General features: G+C 27.0%; 1 protein-coding gene across 1 annotated transcript; it reads right to left on the reverse strand.

The window, feature by feature from the left end:
- Positions 1–19,988: 19,988 nt before the first annotated feature.
- Positions 19,989–22,444, reverse strand: LOC145833198 (uncharacterized). The gene is made up of 5 exons (XM_082940397.1): positions 22,300–22,444; positions 22,035–22,141; positions 21,005–21,152; positions 20,502–20,593; positions 19,989–20,243 (listed from the first exon to the last, which is right to left on the reverse strand). The coding sequence occupies exons 1-5, from the start codon at positions 22,442–22,444 to the stop codon at positions 19,989–19,991; spliced, it is 747 nt and encodes a 248-aa protein (XP_082796523.1).
- Between the last annotated feature and the right edge of the window lie 5,227 nt (positions 22,445–27,671).

Genomic DNA, 27,671 nt, shown 5'->3' on the forward strand with positions numbered 1-27,671 from the left:
TTTGGTGGACTTATGTTCTGTCTTTTACATAAAAACAATACATTAATTACAATTAATTACATAAATTTATTTTTGATAGCAGTTTAGATCTTTAAAGTTTTATCACCTTATTTTATTCTGAGCTGAATTTTGGTAGTAAAAAGGTCAAGTTAGTTATTACATTTTGTAACACAACAGTAAACAACAGCAGTATAAAAAGTAGTTAGAAGTAGAACGCATTAAAAGCTAGCTATAACTCTCCAAGCATTTAAAACAATCTTAACTTTGAGTAAACTTGACCAATAAGTACAATATTAAATTAAAAATGGTGTCTAAGCATGTTTAAAATTTCCTATTATTTTTAAATCTTTTCTAAGATAATGCAAGGTTATCCGAATATTTTGCATTTAGTTTGAACGTAAACACATATAGAAGTAAGTTCAAATAACAAAATATATGCTACACATGTTACAAATATTTTAGTTTATATGTAAACAAAGGTTTCTCGAGTAAGTAAAGTTGTTTTTAGAAAATAAAACTTTATAGACATCTTTTAGTGATGGCGTATCAACCTAACCATTGTTCAAAGTAAAACTTGATACTTTACTTTTTTCCTAACTCATATTGTTGATTTATCTATAAGTTTTTGATAAAACCAAACTTTATGTAATATTTAATTCAAAAACCCTGGTTTATGTGTTTTGATAAGTTAATATTTTTTAATTGATCATTTAAAGAAAACTAAAAATTCTTTATAATATAAGTAAACACTTATTTTTGTATCAACATGATTCTACACATCGTTACTTTTGTATATTTTATAAATAAATTACTTGTTTTTATAGTATTTTAGACTATTTATTCGTAATTGAACAATTACTTATAGAAAAAAACAAAATTTATAATCATAACAATACTTTTATTCACATCTTCTTAGAAATTTAAAACAAATTACAGTAAAAACTTAGAGTGTAAATATAAAATGCATATTTAGTTGTTTTCATTCAAAATAATAATGTTAAAATTGTTTGATTTAAACAACAAAAGTTTGAAGTAAATAAAGTCAATATCAAAGTTCTAGCTTTGAATTTACGTATACAAAAGAAGATATTCCAACGTTTACATAGCAAACTTTAAGAAAACTTTATTACTACACTCTTAAGTGTGGAAAAAATCTCCTCTGTCTCTGCGAACACTTCAGAGGAAATTGTACCTTTTCTACAACTAAGGTAATCCCTTGCACTTTGTGGAAATCTGAATCCCCTTACCCTTTCCAAGCTTTCTAATACTGGACCAATGTCTTTTTCAGTTGCCTCTATTTTAAGATAAGTTTGTTAAGTTTTTTTCAAAGTTTTTTTTATGTAGCCAAATCTTAGCTTTTTACCACAAGCTTTATACGTCGCTTATGTAAAAACTAAACAATTTGAGTTTTACCTACGATGAACGATATAACGATTTTGAACGATTAAAATTTTTAATATCAGTTTGGTTAGCTAAGTATAAACAGTATTTCAAAATTTAAACACATATCAAAAAATAATCTATGTTATATTGCCTTGATACTTAATAGTTTTATAAAAATTTAAAATAGGAGGATTCTGTAAAAAGTGTTTTTTATAGTAATCTTAATTAGCGAGTTGAAATAACTTGGATTTTTTTAAATAATAACTTTGAGAACAACTATTTAGCTAATCAGTCCCATCGTGGTCACCATATCTTTCGCACGTTGCTTGTGGTTGGTCTGATGGACCAGGTTGGCTACGGCGCGAAGAGTGTGGGTCAACACCCCTTTTATTGATTCCTCTGTCAATGTTTCGCTGGCTACAGCGAGTTTCGGGGTTGTTGACCTTGTCTAAGGTATGATGTATGTTCTCTTTAGAGAACATACTATCCTTTTTGGTGGGCTTGGCTCTATTACTCATTATGCTATACCCACTATATACTATATAATATTTAGGTATGGCCCACTAGTTATTTAATTAAATTTAGATATTTTAGATATTTAGATATTTAGATATTTTAGATATTTAGATATTTAGATATTTCAAATTTGGTTTGTAAATTTCAGAGATTATTAAGAGCACCAAAAAGCAGCTTGCTTCTTAACTAATTATCCACAACAAAGCTTATTTAACAATTTTATATAACCAATTTACAGATAATTTCAATATAATGATCTATTAACACCAAAGTTTAGTTATTTAAATTTATGCAAAATCAAAAGTACAATTAACTACAATTTTATTTTATCAACAGCAGAGTTTATTCAAATTTATGCAAACCACAGTAAAATTAACTTCAATTTAACTAATTTAGAAATTTCAATTTAAGAGACAGGATTAGAACATAATAGATTAATGACAATACTCACAATTTAGCACCAGGAAGTTCAGCTTGAGCTTTTTCAAATCTAATTATTTAAAACTAAAGGCGGCAAAGTTAACAAATTAATAAAAAACCCCTAATTAGAGAAAAAACTTTTTTGCTAAATTTAATTTTTAGCCAGAGGCGTTACAGCTGTTTTGTTTTTACAATCTTACAACAATTAGTTTGTTTTATGTATTACTAGTATACATCTTTTGTAACAGAAAAGATTGTTTAATTTTTTTTATTTACCCATTTAGTAGTAATAAATAACTATAGTAGTAATTTAGAAACAAACCAATTTTGATTATTTCACTTATTCTGTCATCTCTAAACGTCAATCTTCCAATGCAACAAACAAGAACAAGCAATGCAATCTTTATACTGTGAATATCAAGCTGAAACTGTCGGTATCAAGCCAAAACAGTGAACACCTAGCTCAAACCGCTAATATCAAGCTAAAATTGTCTTATAAGTCAAACTAGCTGTTGACCTGTCAACAACAAAATTCAATTGTGTATGGGTGTCGTGTTTTGAGCATAAAATAAACTCATTTGCACAGGAAATGAATGTGTCATGAGCAGTTTGGAGTAAGTGTGGCATATTCATGGTATGAGCGTGGTTAAAAAAGAGTTATTTAGTTTTTAGATTTTTAAATGTTTTATTAACAGCATGAGTATAAACTTGATGAAAATTCCAACCAGCTGCTTTAACTCTCCGTATCAAGTTAGTTTTGTTATATTGATGAAAATTGTTTGTATTGGAGTATATATTTTTTTGTTTTTTACTTGTGTGTCCTGTTCAAGTGGCCAAGGTTTTTATGCCTGAGTCTAACATTGCACAATAAATAGTATAATGATAAAATTATATTAAAGTCTCAGAAATAAATTGAACTCTCCTAAGCAACATTTACTGTAAAATTCTTAAATATCACATAACTGCAATGTTTGCTACTTAGAAAGCATTAATTTTGCTGAAGCTAATAAAAAAATCATCAAGTAGAAAAAAAATTAAGCAAAACCTGAACGTCAACATTTTAGAACAATATATTGTTGCTTACTTGTTATTTGAGTCTTAAGTTGTTTTATATAAAAACTGTTGCAAAAACAAATACATTTATTTCTATTAGTTAAATTGAAGTACCTAAACTAGTTATATATAAAGTAAATAGTTATAATAAAACTCAAAGATGACATGTAAATAAGCCAATCTTGCATTAATAAAGAAAATAAAATAATTTGCGGAAGTTATGTAAAATTAATTGTTTCAATTTTTTTTTTGTATTTGAGATCAGTTATAAATAATTTAAAGAGAAAGTTGACTTACAATAATACAACAATTTATATTATAATACATCGAAATACAAATCACTCGTAAATGAAATTCAATAGATTATACATAGCTAGCAATTCTAAAAAACGTTTTGTTTTGATTTTTTAGTATCTAAAATATACATACATTTTCTAAAAGTATGATATCTATAAGTTAGTGTAAAATTAAGCCAAGTCTAAAAAGTATTCAAAAAATCACACTCCTAAATTAAATTTGTTAACAGTGAAAAGTTTGCTGTTGTAAGAACTTATTTATACTAATCTTTAAAACTTTACAATCATAGGTTAAAAAATACTGTTTTTTGATAAATTTAAGAAAGTAAGAGTTTACTTTTAATAAAACTGTTTTTAACAACTAAAAGTTGAAAATGTTTTAGTAAAAATCCTACTCATTATTAAATAAATATATCTTTCTTTGTTGAGTTTATTTACAAACTAGTTAAAAGAATGATAAAGTCTGTAATATAAAACATAACTAAAACTAGGTAAATACTTTTACATCTCCCCCAGATTTTATCTACTAAGGAGATAAAACGATAAATTTACCTAGTAAAACAAAAAAAATTTTAAAACAATTTGTTACAACTTAAAAACATTTTTCAGGTCTAAAATTCAACGAAATCAAACTCAGAAAGACAAAAATCATTTCAAAATTTACGATTAACTTAGTTCACTAATAAATGATTTGTTAAAACATACTACAACTTAAACAAAAAAACTTTAACAAAAAATTTGAAGCTTAATCTTTACTTTTCTTCACTCAGTTGCTGAATACAAGCATTCAAAAACTTAATTGCTTCACCGATTTGAACTTTTCAGCTTTAAAGAACGAAACCACACGTCATTCATCTAACCATCTTGAAACTTCACTTAATTTGCTGATAAACATGTTTATCATATTTTCGACTTTAAACAAAGTAGAAGGTGCATTACTGATAGCATTAAACACTGACGAGATACTGCTACACTTAATTTCCAAATACTCGATACCAATCAACAGTTCGAATTTTTTAAAGTCAATCTCTACGTCCTCATCCAAGATCACTTTGAATAGATGGCTGTTAGACTAGTCTGCTGCAAAGTCAACTACAAACTTTAGGTAGTCACCATTGGACTGAAACTCATTCATTAGACCATAAAACATTAATTTTCAGTGAACATTCCAACTTTACAATAAATGAATATTAGCATCATCGGTGTCACGAAACTTTTGAAAAGCATCGTAAAGTCTTACAAGGAAACGCTGCAAATGATCCGATAATTTCACACACTCATCCCGGACACATTGTTGTTCGCAGTAAACTTTGGCGGTCTGTTTGCTTTTCTGTAGAAAATATAAGTCAAGAAATTATAGATTAAAGCAAATCCGAGCAATTCCAGTTCAACATCAATTTTGAAGAAAACCATTAGTACAGAGGGAAATTACACAATGCTTATTCAAAAAGAATCTTTCTTCTATAAAAACACAGAACATTAAAACTTTTCTTGAAATCTTTTTCTCAACCTAACAGAAAAGACAAACTTTTACAGTGGTATGTTTGCTTTTCGCAGATAAGGGATATTACTTAGAGATTTGCAAACAGGAGGGTAAATCTTCTTAGAAACTTACGATTGTGAACAGTTAAGCGACCTGATCCATCAACCTTGACAACACACTGATGGCTGTCCTTCACTTCCACCACCACTCCACTATTCCCCCACTTGCTAGGAAAGTTACCTGTTTGATTTAGTATCACGACATGATCACCGCAATTCAGTGGTGGCAACGGTTTTGTGTTCTCACTTATATTTTCAATAGACTTAACAAAACAAATACTGAGAGATTCTTCCTTTTTATTCCAAACGTCACGCCACATTTTTGATATCTGCGGGTTTTTGTAAGTCATAACACTTTTTCTGACGTGAGGTAATGACTTCTTTAAATTTCGTCGCGATCCAGTGTGTAAAAGTACGTTTTTCTGTCCCTGTACCTCCTTTTTCTTCTTTGCGTTTTTCCGCTCGAACATATTTTTTTTAAGACCTCGGCTACAAAAGCCATCAAAGTTTTGTGTACACAATCCACCAACTAGAAGTGAATTTGACTCATCAGCATAATTTTGATGACTTTGATAAGCTTCTTTACGGGACTTTATCCAGCATTGTTTACAGGCAAAACACTCAATGTACCTCAAATTTTTACTGCTCCAAACAAATTTATCAGTTGATTTATTACATATGCTACAAGTTGTTTTACTACTTGGTTTTTGTGTGGTTTTCTTTAAGGATTTGTATACATTTGGTGTATACAATCCACCAACTAGAAGTGCATTTGACTCGTCAGCATAATTTTGGTGACTTTGATAAACTTTTTTACAGGACTTTAACCAGCATTTTTTACAGGCAGAACACTCAATATACCTCATATTTTTACTGCTCCAAACAAATTTATCAGTTGATTTATTACATATGCCACAAGTTATTTTACCACTTGGTTTTTGTGTGGTTTTCTTTGAGGATTCGTATGAGAAAACTGATGCTGTAACAGCGGGTTTTGACATTGCATCACGTGCCATCTCTTTTCCTTCAATAAAACCAATTGTCTCATTGACATTTTTCTCATCTAGATTTTCCCATCCTAGCACCTCTTTACGGATATTCTCATCGGCTAAACCTGTTACCATGACATCTTTTAGAATTATGTCTGTAAAATCTATCATTTGATTACAGCCATCCTTTGGGCATTTACATGTGTACGAGCATGTACTGGCTTTTCCCTTTGAACGGGCAGCAAATGATCTAGTGTTTTCAGTCAAATCCTGTCTTGCTCTAAGAAAGTCTGATTGTCGTACAACAACTGAAACAGGAATAACTGCAAGCTGCTTGATCATCCTTAAAAGCTCTTGCTCATTTAAATTTACTACATCTTTATGTCCTTTCAGAATAGCATCGCCTAAATCTTCCTCACAGCACTGGTACAGTTGACGGCGTTTTTCTACATCTGTCATCTGCATGCTATCTTTAAACATAGTCCACTTTTGTACAAATATGTTCCAACCCTCTTCACTGCAGTCTGTCCCTATTCGAGGACGGTCCATCTTTGGAAGCTTTGGTTTTGAAGAATTTGCATTAATGTGTACGTTGTTGTGAATGATAAGCAAAGAAGCAACTACAGAAGCATCGACGTCTGATGTTTCATATGTGCAACTCTCAAGAGGGCATTTAATCACAGGCATTATTGATTCAAATATATTGAATAAGACTTTATCATAAATAAATATATCTTTCTTTGTTGAGTTTATTCACAAACTAGTTAAAAGAATGATAAAGTCTGTAATATAAAACATAACTAAAACTAGGTAAATACTTCTACAATTATACAGGAAGTGAAATAAAAAACAAATGTGTGGTGTCATGTCAGCGTGAATTTAATAAAAAAACGTTTTAATAAATAATTTTTATATATAAACAAACTTTGCAGAGTTCAAAGATAAGACTTCATATGATTTTTGTTATTTGTAAGAATGTTTACAGATAAAGTAAACAATTTTTATATATTGTTTATTGAATGATAAAAAAAGCGCTCAAAAAGTTTGGTCTAAGGACCTGGTGTACAAAGGAGCCTTTCGGTTATCGAGTCGTACACCAAAAGCTTATCAAGTTATTTTTATGATGTATAAAAAAGTTGTTTCAATTGTTTAATAACTGACTTTATTTTTTACACATACTAAAATGAAAATAGCATATATTGAAGTTGACTACTTTCAAAACCGATGTTACAGATACAAAAACTTATTTAGATTATACGATTTACATGCTTGCGCGCCGGACTCCAATTGAACCACTATAAAGATCAGCGGGCAGGTAACTTTTTTTTATCTGCGGATAGAACCCAGATCGCAGGCCGTACGTTTCCCAAATTTTTTAGTAAATAAGTACGACTTTTATTTTGTATTAAGAAACTTACATTTAAACGCTAAAAGTTTGAGATTTGTTATTGTTTTCAAAGAGTGCTCTTAAAGAACTAATGTAATTAAACATTTCTTTAAAAAGTTTTAAATGTTATAAAAAGTCGAAAACTTAAGACTTTTTTAGCATCTTTACTTGAGGAAAAATAAATAGTTAATAAAATTATTATTAATTAGATTTTTGATTAAAATACTACAATACAAAAGATTTTTATGAAGAAAATATCTATGAACCCGAATTTCTTAAATATTTAGCACTTAAGAAAAAATTCTTACATGAGATTTGCTTTGGATAAGTCTTATTAAAAAGACAATCTCGAAACAAAATAAGATTTAAATTACATAAAAAAATATTGTTTACCTAAAAAATTTTTTTTTAAGTTACATTAGCTTACAATAAAACAATTAACACTTAAAAGCATTATTTACTACACGAGCTACTTCATGCAGTTTAAATAAACAAAACAAGTTTTAATGAAAGTAACTGAAAAACAATCAGTTTCGAAATAAACAGCTCAAAAAAGTTTCCATCAAAATGCTTTCACATCTCTGTTTCTTCACCTACGAAAACCCCGGCCCATCTACGCTTGTCTTTAGTCCTCAAACCGGGCAGCACGTTCTTCGTATGCCACAACAAGAACTTCTGCGAACCTCTCAGCCTCCAACAAGCTTCTCCTGAGCCAGCCTTGTCAGGTCTGCTTTTTGAGTCAAACGCTGGTACGTTGGAGTTATTGCATACACAACTGGTGTTGTTGATTTAGGTTTTTCAAATCTAGCATCTTTCATATCATAGAACAACCATTTCAATAAAAATATAAGTAGTGCAAAAAACAATATAGCATTTAAAATTAATCCAAATTTGCGCAAAGCATGCCTGCCAAAAACTAAGCACATAGTTCTAACTTATTGTGCCTAGACTTTTACAAAATGTTACTTTATAAATTTTGATTTGATACATGGCATATTAATTGTGACGTAACTTCACATAATTTTTATTATAAAACTGCCTACAGTGTTTCAGATTTTTATCAGCTATACAACTTACTTATAAATTTCTTTAATAAATCAAAAAAAATTTTGTGCTTCCTATGCTTTAAAACCAATGGATACTTGAATAAAACTTTTAATAAGAATACAAAAATATTTTGTTAAATTAGAAAATAATTTCTTATAGAAAGTGTAAAGTATAGAAAAAAAAGTTTTATAAAACATGAATATTTTGTCCTTTTCTGTCGGAAAAGCAAATTATTACAAAAGTTTTAATTTATTAACACGTTATTTAAAGAAAAGACTTGAAATGCCTCACGCTCATAGATGCTGGGTTACCAATAAGAAGATAAAAAGTACAAGTTTATATTATGATCCGAACAGTAAGGGTTTAATAAAAACTCAAAAAAGTCTAGTGTTATGGGTACATATTAAATAGCAGATGGCTAAGATTTACCAACACGTTTACAAATCTAGAATTAAATGCTATAACTTAGATGTGAAGGGTGACAACTCATGCAAAAGTGTCAACAGTGCAAAAGAACAGCTAATACAAAAATGTTTATATAGTCATCTCTCTTAAATTTACACACTCGTTTGGTCTTGCACTCTCGTTTAGTTAGGTTTTTTAGAATTCTAATTTTTTTTGCATTTAAAGAACTAAACATATAATTTGAAAATTGTTTAATGTTATATCAAATTTCAGGTATTTCCAGAGTTTCATAGGGTTCCCGGTTTTTTGGTAACTATAACATAATGATTAGAACAATTCAAGAAATTAAAAGTAAGTACTTTTAAAAATGTAGGATTAGATACATTTTTATTAAAGTTTGTATTTTTGCATTTTAGTTTTGTGCCTTCTATAAAACATCTTTTGAACTCTATAGCTTTGCTCTTTAAATTTTAGAAGTCTCTTTTTCTATTTTTAAATCAAACAAGGTACAATGTTTAATTCCTCACAATATTTATGGCATAAAGTTTTGTTTCAACTCAATAAATCACTTACTTTTATCTAACTAATCTTTGCCAACCTAAGATTAAACTTGTCTTGTATGAATCTGGACAAGACATTAAAAGGTATCCGTGGTGTACGACTCAATAACCGAAAGGTTCTTCGTGCACAAGGTCTTAGGACCAAATATTTTGAGCGTTTTTTTTATCTTTCAATAAACTATAGTGTTGTTATATAAATGTCTTTCTTTTATGCCATGCAAGACAAGTTTATTCTTAGGTGGGTTTGGAAGTAAGTAGAATAAAATATAGCTTGTATACACATTAAAACTTATCAAAAAACTTTTCATGTATAACTTGAATGAAAACTATTTTTATAAACAAAAAAGTGGGAAGGTCTCCAAACTGTATTTAGTCAAATCCATTAAAAGAAAACAATAGTATAGTAGGTATATTTGCACCCTCTCGTTTAGTTACGTCGCGAGAGGTGACTGTACTTTCTTAACCTGGGGTTAATTTACTCCTAGCAGTAATTTCCCTTGTTTAGGGGTTAAGTTTTCTTTATTACAAGTAATGTTAACTAATTTTTATTAATTTTATTTTCAACTTATAAGTTGGTATTTAACTACAATTATTTTGTCATGAACAAACTTTTACGACTTTTTATATTTCTTGATCTTAAACTTTGATAAATTTAGTGATTTCCCCACAATTAAACAATAATTTGTATATTTGGGTAAATTCGGTAACTACTTTCCAAAAAGTGGTAAATTTGGTTTTAACCTTCCGAAAAGGAGTAAACATAAAAAAAGGTTTAAAACCGCTGTTCTAAAGTGATGCTTCGTGGAAATTTCAAGCCTGCCAAAAAAATTTACCGTGTTTTAACTCCTAGTATTTTACTCGCAGTGCTTATAAACATGTTAATCTACGCTCTTGAGGGACTCACTTAGTAGAAGTACTTCCTATTAATTATTAAAGTTTCAAAATTTGCACACTGCTAATATGGTGTTAAAGGTTAGCAAAGAAAATTTTAACGTTTAAATTATAAAATATAAATATTTATTATTGCCTTTGTTGACATATACAATTTGGTATAAAAGCAAAACTTATTTTGTTACAGGCAGAATATAAGCATGACTAGATAATATAAAAAATTTAGTGTATAGGTTTAGGTAAAATAATAGTTTTCAACTATACTTTAACTAGTAAGACTAAAACTTTTATTGTTTATTTAGCTTTTACTTTGAGCCAAAATTCATTTTGAATTTGTTTATAGCTTAGGTTTATACACTGGTAACCATACTAGTAACAAAAAAGTCAGTAAATACAATAAAGTGACCCATAGTTTTTATTTTGAATCAAGTCAGATGTGTTAGAGCTATCAATGCTTGATCATACAAGAATGTACAAAACTTTGTTCATTTCGCTGATTAAAAGCTCCTCAGACACAAAGCAAAATTGTAAGAAAAATCTTTGTATACAAACAATGATGATATATATATTTTTTTTTGTTTGTTTTGTGTCGGAGGAGCTATTACGTAATTTAAGTTGAATAAGCGTAACTGCAGTTTTTTACTTAATACTCTTAAAACTGTTTTTATATACACATTAGTAATAACTAGTTTGCTTTCTTGACCAATACCGCTTTGTTCAATCCATCAATGGTAAAAAAATTAGCTGGTAATAAACACAACAAGTTTAAGTTAATTTTAGTTGATTATGCCTGCTTGTGTTAGTAAATAAAGTACATATAATTTTAATGGCCTTTTCAAGTTTTTCGGTAAATACAGAAAAAAACACTTTAGAACGTACTTTCAATAACAACGCCTTTATCGTAAAATATATTTATATAGTAAATATATCTTACACCTTAATTTAATTAGTTTTATTTGGTTTTCACAAAAGAATAAAGTCATATATAACTTCTAAGTTTTCATAAACAATAGATTTACAAAACAAAAACAAGCAAAAAGTTTTATTTGTTTTAAATGATTCTATACACATCTCAAAAATGTTAAATCAGAAACAGTTTTTTGCATATAAACTATTCAAAAAGAAATAGTATTCAACTACTTTCACTTAATATCCATTAAATATTTTTTACAACTGATAATATAAAAATGAAAAAGAAAGGTTTTAAATAAAAGCATAAGTTAAGAATTGCTTGTAAATAATAAGAACAATATTTTTTTTTAAAGACTTGTAACGTTTGTTGTCTCAGTTGATTCTTGTGAAAGTTCTTGTGCATAGAATATCGTCTATCGAAAGTTGCTGTGTACAAATTTAGAAATAAAATTATTTTTTTATATATACGAAATATAGTGAGTTTAAGAATTAATAAGTTTTAGGTTTTTTGAAAAAAAGTCTTATAAACATAAAACAATATAAGCTGTGATATAATCTCTGTATGAAAATTAATTAAAGCTTATATTAGTTAAGTTCATTCATAAAAAATTTTTAAAACTATTAATAAAAAGACAATGCTTACTTGATTTTTAAGCCATAAGTATTAAGTTTTGATATTTTTTTCTTAATATTTAAATTTCATAAGATATTTCAAAAGTTTTAGTTAAAACGTTAGCAAATTATTAGCTAAGTTGTTAAATGTTATCGATAAAATCAAAATAAACTTTCACTTTTGGTCTTTAGCTAAATGTTTTGTTAGTTGATATATAGTTATTGAAACTTTTTAGATATAATAAAGTTTTAGTTGAGTATGTACCATTAGTAACCATTAATTTTCTAAAAGTTTTGTTAAATTCTAGAGTATATTTTTTTAAACCGTTTTACACAAAAAACAAGTTTAATGCAACGGTGTTCTATTATTTTGTATTTTAAATAAAATAGTAAATGACATTGTAGATTAGTTTAATTAAACATACTGTTATCATTTCATCCTTGTCATTTACAAATCTGCAAATTTTGGTTTCTTTTCCCGCCCATTTGTGGGAGTGAACTAATTTTTCGTCTTCTTCGTAAAAAATACCCTATAAATAAAATTAAAATCTTATAAAAATTAAGTAAAAATATGATGTTGACTTAAAACTGTTATATATTATCATAAAATGTGATAGTCAAGAAGTTTTTTTTCGTTTTAGGATATACACATAATCAAATTTTTTCATATACATTATACTGAAAACACTTTATTGTAAATCTGAAATTAAAAATATATTAGTAATGGAGCATAACACTAATTCAAGTTCAAACAATATTAAAAACACATCATTAACTTAAAAAGCTTAATTGACACAGTTTAAATTTACGTTTTACAAAAACAACACTTTCACATACTTATGATTATACAGTTGTATTCAAAATATCTCATCGGTTAAACTTAGTTTGATTTACAAAAGTTTGTTTTACAAAGTTTTAATGCAATATTTACTCATGATACTTCCTATATGAATTTTAGTATTCATAAAACTGATATATTTTATGTTACTTAAAGTGTCTCTTACATATAAGTTAAAGCCTGAAGTCGGTATATTTTGCGCATCAAATAAAAGTTTTGAAACATTAAAGTTACAAAGAATAAACAAAAGTATTAATTATTAATGGAAAATAGATAATTTTAGCTTTTATACTTGAATTCCTCATCAAAAAGCAATTCCAATTTTTTCGGTTTAAGAGCTTTTAGTTTAGTTTAAAAACACTTATGTCAATTTTTCAATCAGACGATTATAAAATAAAAACCTTCACATTTCTTCCATCGGGGGTTTTCTCGTCAATTTCCTCACCCAAGTTGGCTTCCAAGCAGGTTTTGAACAGGGACGACTCGCATCTCACTTCAACCTTCTTCTTGCTTTCCGCTTCGCTGAACTTGATTATGACGTCAGGCGTCAGCATTTTCGACATTGCGCGCTTCATTTTTCCGAATCCTGAAAAAAAAGTTTTATTAGGGACTACAATATACAAAAACATTTACTTTTATAGTTACTTCTATTTTGATGACTACACATATTTGGGAAAAATTATAAACTATAGCTATGAACTATAGTTTTTTTGACATTGTGCGCGATATTTGTCAAATCGTGAAACAAACAACAATCACAATTATTATCAAAAAAGTATAAAAAATTAACTTACTTTTATTTTATGAAGATGCTAAATTGACTTTGGTAAAACTGAAAACTAGAGCTTGAAAAATTAGTTTCTATTAGATTGACTCATTTTAGATATATTATTAATGAAACTAGTCTAACTAGTTTTGTTTCTGGAGTATATAGAAAACAAATAACTATGGTTTTGTTTAAATTATTATAAAATATAATTATAACCTTCTCCATTAGTTTTAAACATAATTTTAATTATAAACTCAAATGTGATACATTTTCTACTTGTGAATTGTAATTTTTTGTTGTTTATATTATATAATTGCTGTTTAATCATGGAAAGTATGTTTTATGGTCATTTTGTACTTTTTAAGTAAATATTTTAAGTAAATATTTTGTAAAATTTTAACTTAAAATACTTATTTAACAAAGTTGTTTAAACAACTAACCAATTGCTTTTAAATAGTCGTCATAATTTTCACTGGAAGAAGAAAATTTCCATTTTCCTTCTAGTTTAAGCATTGTTTTAATTATAATATTTTATTCTTCTAAAAATACAGCTTATTTAAAATAAAAGCTTAGCTTTATGCTTTTTTGGTTTCTATGCACCTTTTCATTGATTATTAGTCTGAACACAAAACAGTTGTGTGCTTTTTGATATCTAAAAACAGTTTAGTAAAATTTATAAAATTATTTTCTAACCAATAATGTTAGTTACATTACAGTCTTACAAATCAAACTGAAACAAAACTAAAGAAAACTCAACTTAATTTAAAGAAAAATCGTTTACGATTTTTCAAGTTTTAACTTTTTTACTTAACAAACTGCTTTTAAAAGTTTAGCAACAGCTAATATTTACTTAAATATCTAGACACTTGTCTCAAAAGCTTATATGCAGAAAAGCAAACAAAAACGTGGATGCAACTAACACATTTAAAAATTTCTTATGCTGCAAGTCAAGTTTTAAGCTCATTTTTTTGTTTACATTAACCCTCTCACATGAGCCGAATAAACATGAGACAGTCTTCACTAAAAATATTAACTTGTGACCAGCTTCAAACCGCCTGCAGCTACAGACATATGCACAGTAATTCAATTTGCAAATGATTGGCGATATAATATTAGATTTTAACACAAGAGTATTTTGATTAAATTTTTTTTACAGTCCCTGGCAAAGCTGAATTATACTGATTGTGGTTTATAAGTTTACTGAATTGAAAACTAAATAGTTTTAAAGAAAAAAAATACAAATCCACCCACCAAAAGCTAATGCGTTTAAAATTTATGACAAAATAATTTTAAATCTCTTCCGGTAATTCAAGCAAACTATTTGTTCCTTAACTCATTGCTTATTTTAACACAGAGTGTTAGATGTATTTCCATTTAAGTTATGAAAAAAGAAGTTGAATTGGTGTTTGTGTAGTTTATCAAACTTACTTTACTTCTTAAACTTAATTTAATAGATCTTAATTAATTTTTTTAAACTATTTTTCTATAGTAACAAAACGAGCTGTTGATAAATTTTTCAGAGGTTAATATATTACTTTTGTTATTTCCACATGTTTTGTGATTAACTTTTCTTTACTTTGTGCGCCATAACAACAGCTGCTTTCGTCCCAACACATTATATGTTTATTTATTTACTTCTACCTTGAAAAGACACCGAAAAACATTGAAATGTTGGTCATTTGCGCGTGCTGCAAAGTTTAATTAAATTTCATTAGATGTAGTTAATAAAAAAATTCTCCAACAACTGTCCTAAAGTAAAAATGACTTGTTTGTAAAATAAACAATTGTGTGTTTGTTATTAAATTGTAATTGGTTTAATTAACTTTGTTTTTAAATTAAATTAGTTTGTTGCTTTTGTTTTGGCAAAACTTTGTCGGTGTTTTTTTTTATTTTTACAAACTTTGTGCACCCGTAATCAGTTACGGAAATTTTCAAAACAATTTGTTATTCGGCTTTACACTTTGGCCGGTTTAGCCACTTAGAGAAGTTTATGAGAATAAAAAGGCGTTTTTAAATATTTTTTTGTATGAGTGTAACGTTAAAGTAGTTTTAAAATAAGAAATAAATAAACACTCTTTAATATATTGTTATATGCAAATTAAGTTTTCAGGATACTTTAAAAATATTAAATTCTATCGACTAAGCTAAACAACCATTTGGCTGAGGTTTATCTTTTGTTGCTCAAAGTAGTTTAAAATAAATCAAAAACAAAATTTACATTTTCCTGGACACGTTTTAATAAAGCACTTAACAGTTTAATTTTGTTTAGTTTTACATTTATTTTAAAAAGCATCATTAAGTAATGAAAACTAGAAACTTTGACTTTTTTTTAATGTTATCAAATGCAACAATGTACTAAAACGTTCTTAATTAATAGAATTTTCAAGCTAAATTCATACTGCAATAAAATAAATTACTTTAAACTATTTTTTAAATAGTTTGAAAAGTAAACTTTGTTAATATTTCATGTCTAAAAAAAATTATTTATGTATATTAAGGATGTTGGACTGTTGATGATTGTCTAACGGTTCAGTTTAGTGCTAATTGTGATGGCAGGAAAACACTTTGGCTTTGCAGATGACAGCTAGAATCTTTTCAACAAAGTTAACAATTGAAACCCAGGTCTGATGGTCGCAGTGGTATGACAAAACCTTTATAATAACTTCAATTTGTCTTTCGGCAAACATAAGTCCAAGTTTTGTCCTGATAGACTTACGCCGTTGTTTTTTTAATCATAGATACTTAACTTAAGGGTTAAGTATTATTAAAAGCCTTACGTGGCTAGATGCAAAACTTAAACTAAAATAAATAAAATTTAAGATTATGCGTCTCAGTTTAAATTTGATTTTGAGTTATAAAATATAAGTCAAAATGAGCGTCAACTAAAATGATAGTTGAAACTTTTAACTATTATTTGTTTTTACATTTTATTGTCAACAAAACAATGTTTCACTCCTATATTACTTGACTTTTGCATAAAGTTTACCTTTGAAAAGGGTAAATACAAGTATTTTTAACCAAAAGTTTTTTTTAAGGTATAAGCTTTTAGTTTGAATTCTACCTTTTTCAACAAGAAATTTTTTTTGTGGCTATGAGTTTTTAACTTGCACCCTTCAACTCAAAGATTTATCAAAGCCTTAACTAGGATCCTTATTTTTATTTAAACTTCACTACAAATTTTAAACATCATGAAATATATAATAATTCTAAATGTATTTGAAAAATATATAAAGAACATAATGTTCAACAACAATTGTCAAGTTTGTTGAATTTAGGTTATTGCAACATTTGCTTCAAATTTAATTATAAACAATTAATTTAACCTCAATTGTTGTAAACATTGTTATTGTATTCACATGACTATGTTTGCAGCAAAACCTTCAGTATCCAAAACAAAAACTTAAGTCTGCAATACTCATCGGCTTTATTGCAACCTAATTTGTATAGTTATATAATAACAAAAGTTATAAAAACCTAAGCCGTACTCTCAAAGAATTTTTTGTGAATAATATTATTTTTGTTAACAATGACAAATAAAAACAACACAAAGCTATTATATACCATAAAATTACGCTTTTTATATAGACATAATCAAAATTCGACTAGACTTACATTTCATAACTTTCTTTTAAGCCAAATCAGCCTAAGTAAAATGTAGTTTTTGTAAAAAAAAGTGTCTAGACCTTTTAAAATACGGCTGTTTAAACCAAAGTGTAATACTTTAAAAGTAACTAGTATTGGTATAAATTTAACAACCGAACCAACAATTCTTTACCTGTATCTATATTCAATGAAATATGACTCGATAATTAGAAGGTTTTTTACTACATCAGGTTTTTGTGGCAATCATTTTAAGTATTTTTTTTGTCGTTCAATAAACAGTTTCAATGATTAATAATTACTTTTAACTTAGTAAAAAACATACGGCTAAAAAGCACAGCAAGTATAATCTCTAAGCAAATGTTGCATGGTTAGCAATTTATTAATCTTGTATTTTTATTCACAAGTGAGAACATTTATGTTTTAGCTTAATTATTTTTTACCTATTCAGAACTTAATTTTTACATTTTAAAGTTTCGTTTTTCCTCATTTTGACAGTTTAACAAACGTTATTAGCTGTCAAGCATATAAATGTTTTAATCATCATTTAAGAAGTGCTAAAACTTTTTTACTAAACATAAATCGAAAAAAAAATTGTTTGCTTCAATGTTTTTATACTAAGTTACTGTTTTTAATGTTTAATTACGTAAAAATTTAGTTTTAAATAGTTTTACTTTAATCTCATATATAGATAAATACGAATTTCTTCGTTTAAATTTATATAATCAACTGTGTTTAATTCACAATAAAAGATCACTAAGTAAATAAAAACTTTAATATGCATTGCACAATTATTTGTCATTAAAACACAATTTTTTTCTGAAGGAATCCTAACTAAAACAATTTAAAAATACGTTTTTTTAGTTTTATTCTTATGCACGTAATAAAAAAATTCATCTAACTATAAATTATAAAGCTTTATAAATAAAAGTAATCAATTAAACATAGGAGGTTAAAACCAGAAATTTTTGATGAAAAAATTAATTCTGTTATTTATACTCATGTACAATTAAACAGTTTAAAAATTTGTTATTATTTTATATTTGTGTAAAACAATTCAATAAAAATGAACAAAACATAATAATAAACTTTTCATATATATGTGTAAAAGTTTACACAAAATTTAATATTATTTGTTTTTAATAATAGTACCATGAAAGTTTTAATTTAATTATTAGTATAGTAAATCTAATAAAACTTTATTACTTCTAAACCGTAAAAAAGCTTAAGATTCTGAACTAAATTTTTAATAAAATTAACTCTTTGACTACTAAACAAATAAGCTCATAAAAAACAAGTCTACTGATATTAGTAAAATCTTTGTAAAGTTTTTAGGATATTTTTTATTTCGTAAATATATAACTTTGAGTGTTACTAAGTTTTTAATGGTCTTTAATTACTGTGATATTTTCAGCTTTCATTTTATATTTTATAAATTACAAGCATTAAATAAAAGTTTGTCCGCTACAATGCACTTTAATTTTTCTCTAAATAAATGAAGAAATTCAATACAGAAATTTAATATAGCTGCTTTTGGCATCACTAAGTGGGCTAATAAATGATTACTGTTTTTAATTTAGAATTTTATCCTTTTTTTTTTACAAAGCATATTCTTTATAAACGAATATTAATAGATATCGCTGTTTAAAAAAAATTAAATGTTTAAGTTTTATTCGTCAACACTAAACGCTTGACAACCTAATTTTTTTTAATTTTTACTGTTAACGTTTTCAACAAAATTTTACTTTTAACCTGAAATTTAACATTTTTCTATAAAAAAATTTGTATCTAAACCAAAATAAAGAGAAAACTGACGAGAGCCATTGAAGCTAAAGCTTGAACTCTTATATGCCATGAGACAAGCGTTAGTCAAAATAAAGTTTTAACTATAACACTTGGATAATCAAAAACTGTTGGTAATTTGACGACTGCAAGTTTCTTCTATACAGTGCGACCCGTTAGCTGTTTTTCAAAACTTTGGCCTGTTGTTTACAAAATACAGGGTGTAGAGCCGATATAAAAGTGTAAATACAAGCTCACGGCAAGCATAAGACCAATCTTTGACCTGACAGATCTTTTCTTTGCGTATTCAAAACGAGCGTAGCGGCTGTATAAAGTGTCTATCAAACGTTGCACGGCAAGTAGACAATGCTGAGGGAATGATAAGTGGCAAAGTCACTGATCATCCCAGCAAAAGGAAAGAATTGTAAACCGTTTGTAAACTGACGACTTTGTAGAGTGACGAAAACCGGATCCAAGTTTACTGAAAGCTTGTAGTCGGGTGATCAAACCTTTATATAAACTTGGGCTTGTGTTATGGCACGTGTAAGTCCAGACTGTTGACTGGTAGACTTAAGCAAACTTTTTAAAATCTTACATAATTTAGGGTTAAGTTTTATTAAAAGCCTTACGTTGCTGGATACAAAATTTATTTTTAAACATAAAAAAATAGATAACATTAAAGTTATTAGCTCGAAAATATTATATATATCTCCTTAATGTTTAAATAACTTAATACAGTTTACTTCATAGTATTTTAACATAGGTTAATTATCTATATATCCTAGTATTCTGCAAAAACTTACTTAGAGATTATGCATTAATGAGTACTTTCATAAGCAAACTAATTGGTTTAGAACAAATCACTTTCAAATTAGTTTAATAGTAAACATAGAATAAACGTTAAGCGAAAATGTTAGCACAATAAACGTTTCAACAGATGCTTATCAACAAAAAATCTCGAAAACAGCAGCAAGAAGTTCAAGATCTCACAAACAAAAATACAAAATTAATCCGACTATCGCTAAAACTATAACTCCGATGACTCCAACAGCCACCATCACCTCCCTCACAATCTTTTGGTACCCGGGGTTCCCCTTTAAGCTCTCGTTCTTGCCGAACTCCCCGTCTTTGTTCTCGTGCGGGAAAGGAATTTCTTGAGGGGGGATTTCCCCCAAGAAGGCACACAAAGGCGCCCAGCCTTGAGAGCAGCTGTACTGAAGTAACTGATGTGGAGGCACTCTCTGAAAAAATAATTATTTTTTATTATCAAAAAAACTTTAAATAGTAATTTAAAATCTGTTAACAATAAAAAAATACAAAGTACTAGATTGTAACAGAGTGTTTCATTTGGTAAAAAGTTTAAAGTAAAATAAAGTTGCATTTACTTTTAGTTTTTTTGTTTGTTTTTTGTTTGCATTTAAAACCTACCTAAACAAATTAAATCGAACTTTTTTATAATAAAAACACAGCATTAAGAAGTTTATCTAAAATGAAGTTACCTGGAGGACTCTTGCATTGTGGTTTCTGTAAGCTATTTTCATGACTTGGGGACAGGGCTTTTTGATACTTTCAACACCAAGCGCTATTCTCACTGTTAATTAAAATGTAAGTTGTAAAAATGTTACAAATATAAATTTGACAAATTTTCAATACTGTATTTATACAGCTAAATTTTAATCTTTTTCAGTTTTTCTTGATAAGTACTAATGAAAATAATATATTATCGCTTTTTTACTTTACATTTCTAGCTCGTTGATATATGTCGCTATTGCTACTTCATTTTTTTATAGCTAATAGTTTAAAATAATTTAACTTAAAAAAACACTAATATGTTTTGTATGTCTAATTTATATTTAGTTCTAAGTTACTCTAAACATATATTAAAATTACTTTAACTTTACAACTAAGAGTTTTTAAAATACTATTAAAATTTACATCCTATAGTATTATTTATATTTTAAAGATTAAAGTTCCAAAACACTATAAAAAAAGCTGCTTTTACTTGTGTGAGACATGATCTTCTGCAGTTTAGCAGCTGACGGGGAAATGTATTGAATGCAGCCGAAAAGAGGACTTTCTGACATGATTTTGAACTGGTTCATCATCGACTTGCACCATATATCCTCGTTTTTCCGAGTCATCAAAATTACCTTTGATTTTAAAATTTTCAAGTTTTTATCTAATAACTATTTTAATTATTGAAAAAAAATAATTTTAAGTTTTATAAAGTTTTTAAGACAAGCTTGAATACAAAATAGTACACGCCATATGCTAATACAAACTAGATTTAACATATTTGACAATGCCTGAATTTGTGTTTTCCAAAATGGGCCGTATGTCCCCCCTTGGAGCCCCTAAGGGGGGAGGAGGGAGGCGTGACTAGTAAAAGGGTCATAAGACCATAATTTGAAACTTACACTATATGTTCTTGAGTTAATGTTGAATAGCCAAAAAAAAGTCTTAAGCGTTTTCAAGGGTAGTTTGAAATTTATAAAAGGTATTACGAGAATGTTTAAAACTTACACTAGACCAGTGCTTCCGAAAATAGGCCATAAGATGCAAAGGAGGGGGGCAATAAGGTTATAGTTTAAAATTTACACTAGATATTCTGGAAGTTATGATGAAGAGCAAAAAAAGATCAAAAACGTATTTAAGATTAGTTTAATGAGAAATCTTTTATTGGTGAGGGCTATAGCTTATTTGTTTTCTTCAACAGGGGGTCTCATAAAAAATTACTTTGGGAAACCAGGTCTATAAAAATTTCCAACTTATACTTACTAGAAATATTATTAGTTTTTGAAGATGGAAAGTTAGAAGTATTATTGATTAAAACTTTCTGTTTTAAAAAAGTAATTTCTACCTATCTCAAAACTTAAGCTTTTTAATTTATATCAGTTTCAAAAAATCAAACCTTGCAATCGGGAAAATAAACATATTTTCTAACAGATCCGTACTATGTAAAGTTCTTTCACTAACAAGTTCAAAACAGAAAAGTTTAACCGATATGAACGTTTTAACAGTTCCAATTAAACCTTGGCATCGGGAAAAGCCTCGAAAATTTCCTCCCAGTAATGCGCAGCCGGAACATCTCCTGTAGCGTCCACTTGTTCGTACATCCTCCTGAAGTCTTCCGCTGTGCCTTAAAATATAATACAAATAAATTTAAAGTTTAAGTTTTGTAAAACTTGCTTGTTGAACAATTTCAAAATTAAGTTTACACTTTAACGTATTATTTTTTTTGCAATATTTTACTAAAACCGTAGTTTTAAACTGAATTTTTTTGATTTGTTTGCACACCTCCCTTTTCCATGATATTCAGCCACTCCGTGCCGAGGAAGAGGAAGTTTTCCGTGGCGTCGTAGACTTGGTAGCCGAGAATGCGAAGCGCAGCAGCCATGGACTTGGTGCCCGTCTTGGAGAGGCCGGCGAGAATCACTTTCATTTTATTTGTATATTATGTACTGTTGAATGAAGTACGGTTGTTGAAAAGTTGAGCGGAAAATATTTAAAGCAAATACTTGTTTAGCTGAAAAATTAAATTGAAAAAGCGTGTTTAAGACTTTAAACTGTTTTATTTTTTGAAACATAAATTGTTTCCTGACTAAGTAATTTTTTCTAAATTAATTTATCATTAAAACTATGTACTATAAAGGTTTTATTATAAATATACCAACTAATAAGTCAACATTTTTTTAAAGCTTTATATATATATTTAACTTGTTTACAGCATTTTTTTCTTTTTTATATAATACAACTGTTTTATAAAAATGTTTTCAAGTTGTTTCGAAACTGTCAAAACTTTTTATAAAAAAGTAACCTTAAAAATTTATTTATAAAATAGTTCTATCATCCAAAAACACAAACACTAAAAGCAAGTTAACTATTTGTAGATCTTAAAGAAACTTTGACTTCTCTAAATGATACCTCTGATTCTTAAATAACCATTCTCAACAGTGTGTCATAAAAATAGCCTATTTGTTTTTGAAAATTATAAACTTATTATTAAGAGCTAGTTTAAACAGCAAGTATTATTATTTTTTAAACAATATAAAGTATGCACACTTTTTAGAAAATATGGTTAATTTAATATTAAAACAATAAACTACTAGTTTTTTATTGAACAAAAACGAAAAATTGCTCAAAATTTTTTGGTTCAAGGACCTGTATACGAAAAAAGACCTCTCGGTCATCGAGTTGCATACCCAACTTAAATAGTCAAAATTTAAACTCTAAAACGAAAAACTCTATGAAAAATGAAATTAATAAACTTTTCAACATTAAATATTTTTCTAAAAAAATATCCAAAAAAATCTTTATACACACATATATCTAACATTATATACACATAAAAAACATATTGAACTCTACGTCTAAAGGTAAAGTTGCTACCTGAAATGTTTTAAATTTTTAAATTTATTAATAATTTTATCAAATAATTTAACTTTTTATATGAGTTAAAAAGAGAGAAAAAAAAATTTATAAAAAAGTTTGAATTTTTTTTAAAGTATGTTTAAGAACTTAGACTCTACTATCAACTTAATTCAATTTACTAAAAAATAAGCAAAATTAAATTAAAGCTAATACATTTAAAATAAAATAAAACAACAATAAATATATAAAATAAAGCTGCAATATTCAAAAACATTAGTAAAATAAAGCTTTATCCATAAAAAAAAGAACTTTTACTTTAACTAGATAAAAATTATAAAATAAATATATCCTTATAATAAAAACTAAGACACTGCCCTGAATTTAAGTGGTTTAATATGTTTTTACGTATAAGCAATTATTAAGTAATTAATATATAAATTAATTTTATTGTTGCTTTGCCTTGTGATTGTAAAACTTTATCATTTTTAAACAAATATCCCCAGTTTAAATATTACATAGCCAAATTTTTGTATAATAAAAATAATACTTCCAGCAATAAACTTATATTTCCTGGAATAAAACTTATACTTCCTGAAGCAAAACTAATACTTACTGGAACAAAACTAATACTTCCTGGAATAAAATTTTAACTTCTTTTCCTGGGCAAGACGTAAAAAGGTATCCGTGGTGTGCGCCTCGATAACCAAAAGGTTTTCGTTCACTAGGTTCTAGGACCAAATGCTTTAATTGTCTTTATTTTTTCGTTCAATATACCATATTTTGAAACAGAATTTGTTTACTTTTAGTTTGATTTATTTTTTAAATAAATTACATCATTTTAAAAAGACAACTCAACTCTGTGGGGAAAAAAAAATCACGAGTTAAAGTTATTTATTCCCAAGAGACCTGTTTGTTACGTACCTTAAGACTGTCTCGCAAAAATATGGTTTGTGAAACTTTTAGGTTGATTCAAAATATGTTTTTGCTATTTTCACGCAAAGAGAAGTTTTTAATAATAAACTAATTATTATACGTTTCTAAAATTAGTTACCAACATTGACTTTTTGGTAGTCAGTCTAATTCATATAATTTTTAAAAGTATTATTATAAAAGGTTTAATATATCAATAAAGTAGTAATTATTTTAAATTAGAAAATTATAAAGGCATATAAAAATATTAATTATAAACAAAAAAAAATGTTGTCTTTTGAGTTTTTTTAGAGTCTTTTGTAAAGAGATACAAAGTTTACATTTAGTTATTCATACACTTGATATAAGTACCATTTTAAAAGATCTACTTCAAAATTAGTTTCAGACTACAAAATATATAGTGAGATTTAAAATAATTTAATTAAATATTTTAACTGCCTATAAAAAACTTACTTGTGACTACTATATCATAAGTTTTAGTAACATGAATGTAAATTACCATACAATAAATTTAAACAGTTAAGTGTGCTCTACATTGTTCAAAATAAAAAAAGCAGTTAAAATATAACGATTACTGCAATAAATTAGGGTTAAAATATTAAAATTTATATTTTACTTATTATGTATTAACCTTGTAGATAACATCGTGTTACTTTAAAGTTTTATTTTTTTTATTGTTCAATATCAACTAAATTTAAAAAGCTTTAGCTTTTAGCAACTCCAACATAGATAAAACAAAGTTAAATAAAAACTTTTTAAACTAAGTTTAATAAACGTTAGAAATACAACCTTTACCACAAGTTTAAATTTCCTTAATAAAAAGTATACAAATGTAATGATCTTTTTCTCAATTCTAGTTTGAAACGTTACAAGCCAAGTTAAAATCAGACTTTTGCAGAAAGTAATTTCTACTGTTAAATATAATAATATCAACAAATACTTAACTTAAGGTTAATCTTAGAATGATCCTATAAAATTATAAAATAATCTAACTAATCTAAATAGTTTAATAATTAGTTCTAAACTAAGAATTATATACTAGTTATTGTAAAATGGTTTTATAGAAGTAGCTTTAAATATATTAAGAACCTGCCTTGCTTTCAGCTTATACATAACTATATTCCGACTTATATTTATCAAATACATTAAAACAATTTAAAATCTTGTCTTTATTCTACTATACTTTTCATTTACCAAGTAATGCTTAAGTTTTTTTTATTACTTTCATTAATAAAGCTATGATTTATTTAGTATGTCTATTAAGTACATTAAATGCAATAAATAATGAGCTTCAACACAAGACCAACAGCATTAATAAATACATTAATAATAATACCAACTACCTTTTTTTAATATTTCTTTATAACATAAGGATTAATGTAATACTAGTTTTAGTACTGCAACTTGTTATTTTGCATAACATCAAACTTGATTAAATAACTAGTTATGCTTTCATCGGAAATTACAACTTTTTTTAGTCTTAAACGCTCCAACTAAATTATTTAGATGTTACTATCAAAATGTCCATAGCAACTTATTTCTTTAACAATACTTCTCACTCTCAGCGTTACACTTCATATTAGTTCTTTTTCTTACTTCTTTTTCAAAAAAAACTTTTTTAAGCTTATTTAAGATGAAAAAACACTTATTATAAGGTCAGACTTGCAGTTTTAAACTTCTGTGTGACTCATAAATGGAGTTGTTTGTTCAAAAAAGTAAATGTTGTTTCGTTTAACAAGCTTTTCTAAAACAAAATTGAAGTAGAACTGCATCTAACTTGTTTCAACTGGAATATTGATGTAATTTAAGTTAACTGAAGATTTGATGTAAAAAATAAAAAACTAATTTCATGTGATGTTGCTACACGAAGTGAAACAAAAATACAAATTGAAACTTTGAAAAAAATCACTAAAAATTTTGAGAAAAAGAAAGGCTTGTGTAAAAGTGATGACGTGTGTCAATTAACAGCTGCACAAAGGTCACAAACTTTCTGAAAGTTGACCACCCGTGAAAAGGTTTCAGGTTATTTAAATTTGATCAACCGTGTAAAAATAACGAACTCTTCAAAATTAACCAACCGTGAACAAGTAAAGACGTCATAAAAAAAGAAACGAACCGTGTGAAAGAAGCTTATAAAACTTTAAAAGTGTTAAAGTTAAAAAAAATAATTCATTGAAAGTATAATTAAATTTATTAGAAACATTCAAATTCACAAAGAACTGGGTGTTGAATAGTTATAATTTTAGAGTGCACTTATCTGCTTTGTAAAAATTTACCTTTTTACAGCTAATTTAATACTAATTGTTTAAAAATATAGCAGTAATGTTAAGAAAAAGCTAACCAAAACAAATTTTCAAAGTAAGTTACACTTAATTAATAGTCTTAGTAAAGCTCTTAGCAAACCAACTAAAATTTGTTGTAAACTGAAAGAGGTAACTCAGGCAAAATTTCATTTTCAAAGTCAACGTCTCACAATTCCAATAACGGGCAAAAAATACTAGGTTAAGGTATTTACTGATAGAAATAACATTACACAATACTATTTACTGGACAAAATGAAAGAATCAGCCTCAAAATGATAGAACGTACTCGGTTGCAATGGTTTCAGTCGTTTTTGTAGTTGTGTTCATGCTACTTATAGTTGTGTTTTGGTCTCTAAAAACTTCAAAGTTGATCTCAGTTTAATAATAGATATTATCTACAAATTTATAAAAAAAGAGTTATTATATAACTTTTTGTGATAAAGTATCATTTTTAACATGTTTGGTTACTTAGTTGTCATAGTTCAGCGCAAAAAAATGCACGCAATATAAATTTTGAAGCGTATTTTTAAAAACAGTCCTAAAAAAGTGCAAGAAAACAGAATTTATGCACTTACAGCTTGTTTTCTCATATGCGGTAAAATAATTTGTTCATGTAATAAACAGTAAAACAAAAAAAAAACAAACAATAATCTTTTTAAATTAAATTGATAAAAATCAGTACGTATATTTTGTTAACTAATTATTATTCAACCTAAAAAATATTTTAATTGTTCTTTAATAGAAAAAACTAGTAATCTTCAAAGGTAGGCAATTACTTGGAAATTTTAGTTAAAAAATAATTAAAATTCACATTTAAGAATGCTTTGTTAAGTTTTTTTAACTATAAATTGGGCACAGTATTTTTTAATACTTACTTAACAATAAATTAAAAAAAAAACCAAACAAACCGATACGTTAAGGCTCAAATTTTTTTTTATTTAAAATTTTTGTTTAGCTCCGCAAGGCTTTTATTAAAGTTTATCTTTTACTAGTTTAATTAAGCTATATTTTAAAATAGCGTTTAATTTGATGCAGTTCGAGCTGAAAGCTGTTACACAAATTATA

Source organism: Thalia democratica, chromosome 4 (assembly GCF_965202585.1).
Source record: "Thalia democratica chromosome 4, ktThaDemo2.hap1.1, whole genome shotgun sequence".
NCBI classification, from domain to species: domain Eukaryota; kingdom Metazoa; phylum Chordata; class Thaliacea; order Salpida; family Salpidae; genus Thalia; species Thalia democratica.

Coding starts and splice junctions, on each gene's coding strand:
- LOC145833198 (XM_082940397.1), bottom strand. CDS start 22,444: ATGAAAGTGATTCTCGCCGGCCTCTCCAAGACGGGCACCAAGTCCATG. Junction 22,142..22,299: donor GAATATCATGGAAAAGGGAG/GTGTGCAAACAA, acceptor TTATATTTTAAG/GCACAGCGGAAGACTTCAGG. Junction 21,153..22,034: donor AGGCTTTTCCCGATGCCAAG/GTTTAATTGGAA, acceptor TTAAAATCAAAG/GTAATTTTGATGACTCGGAA.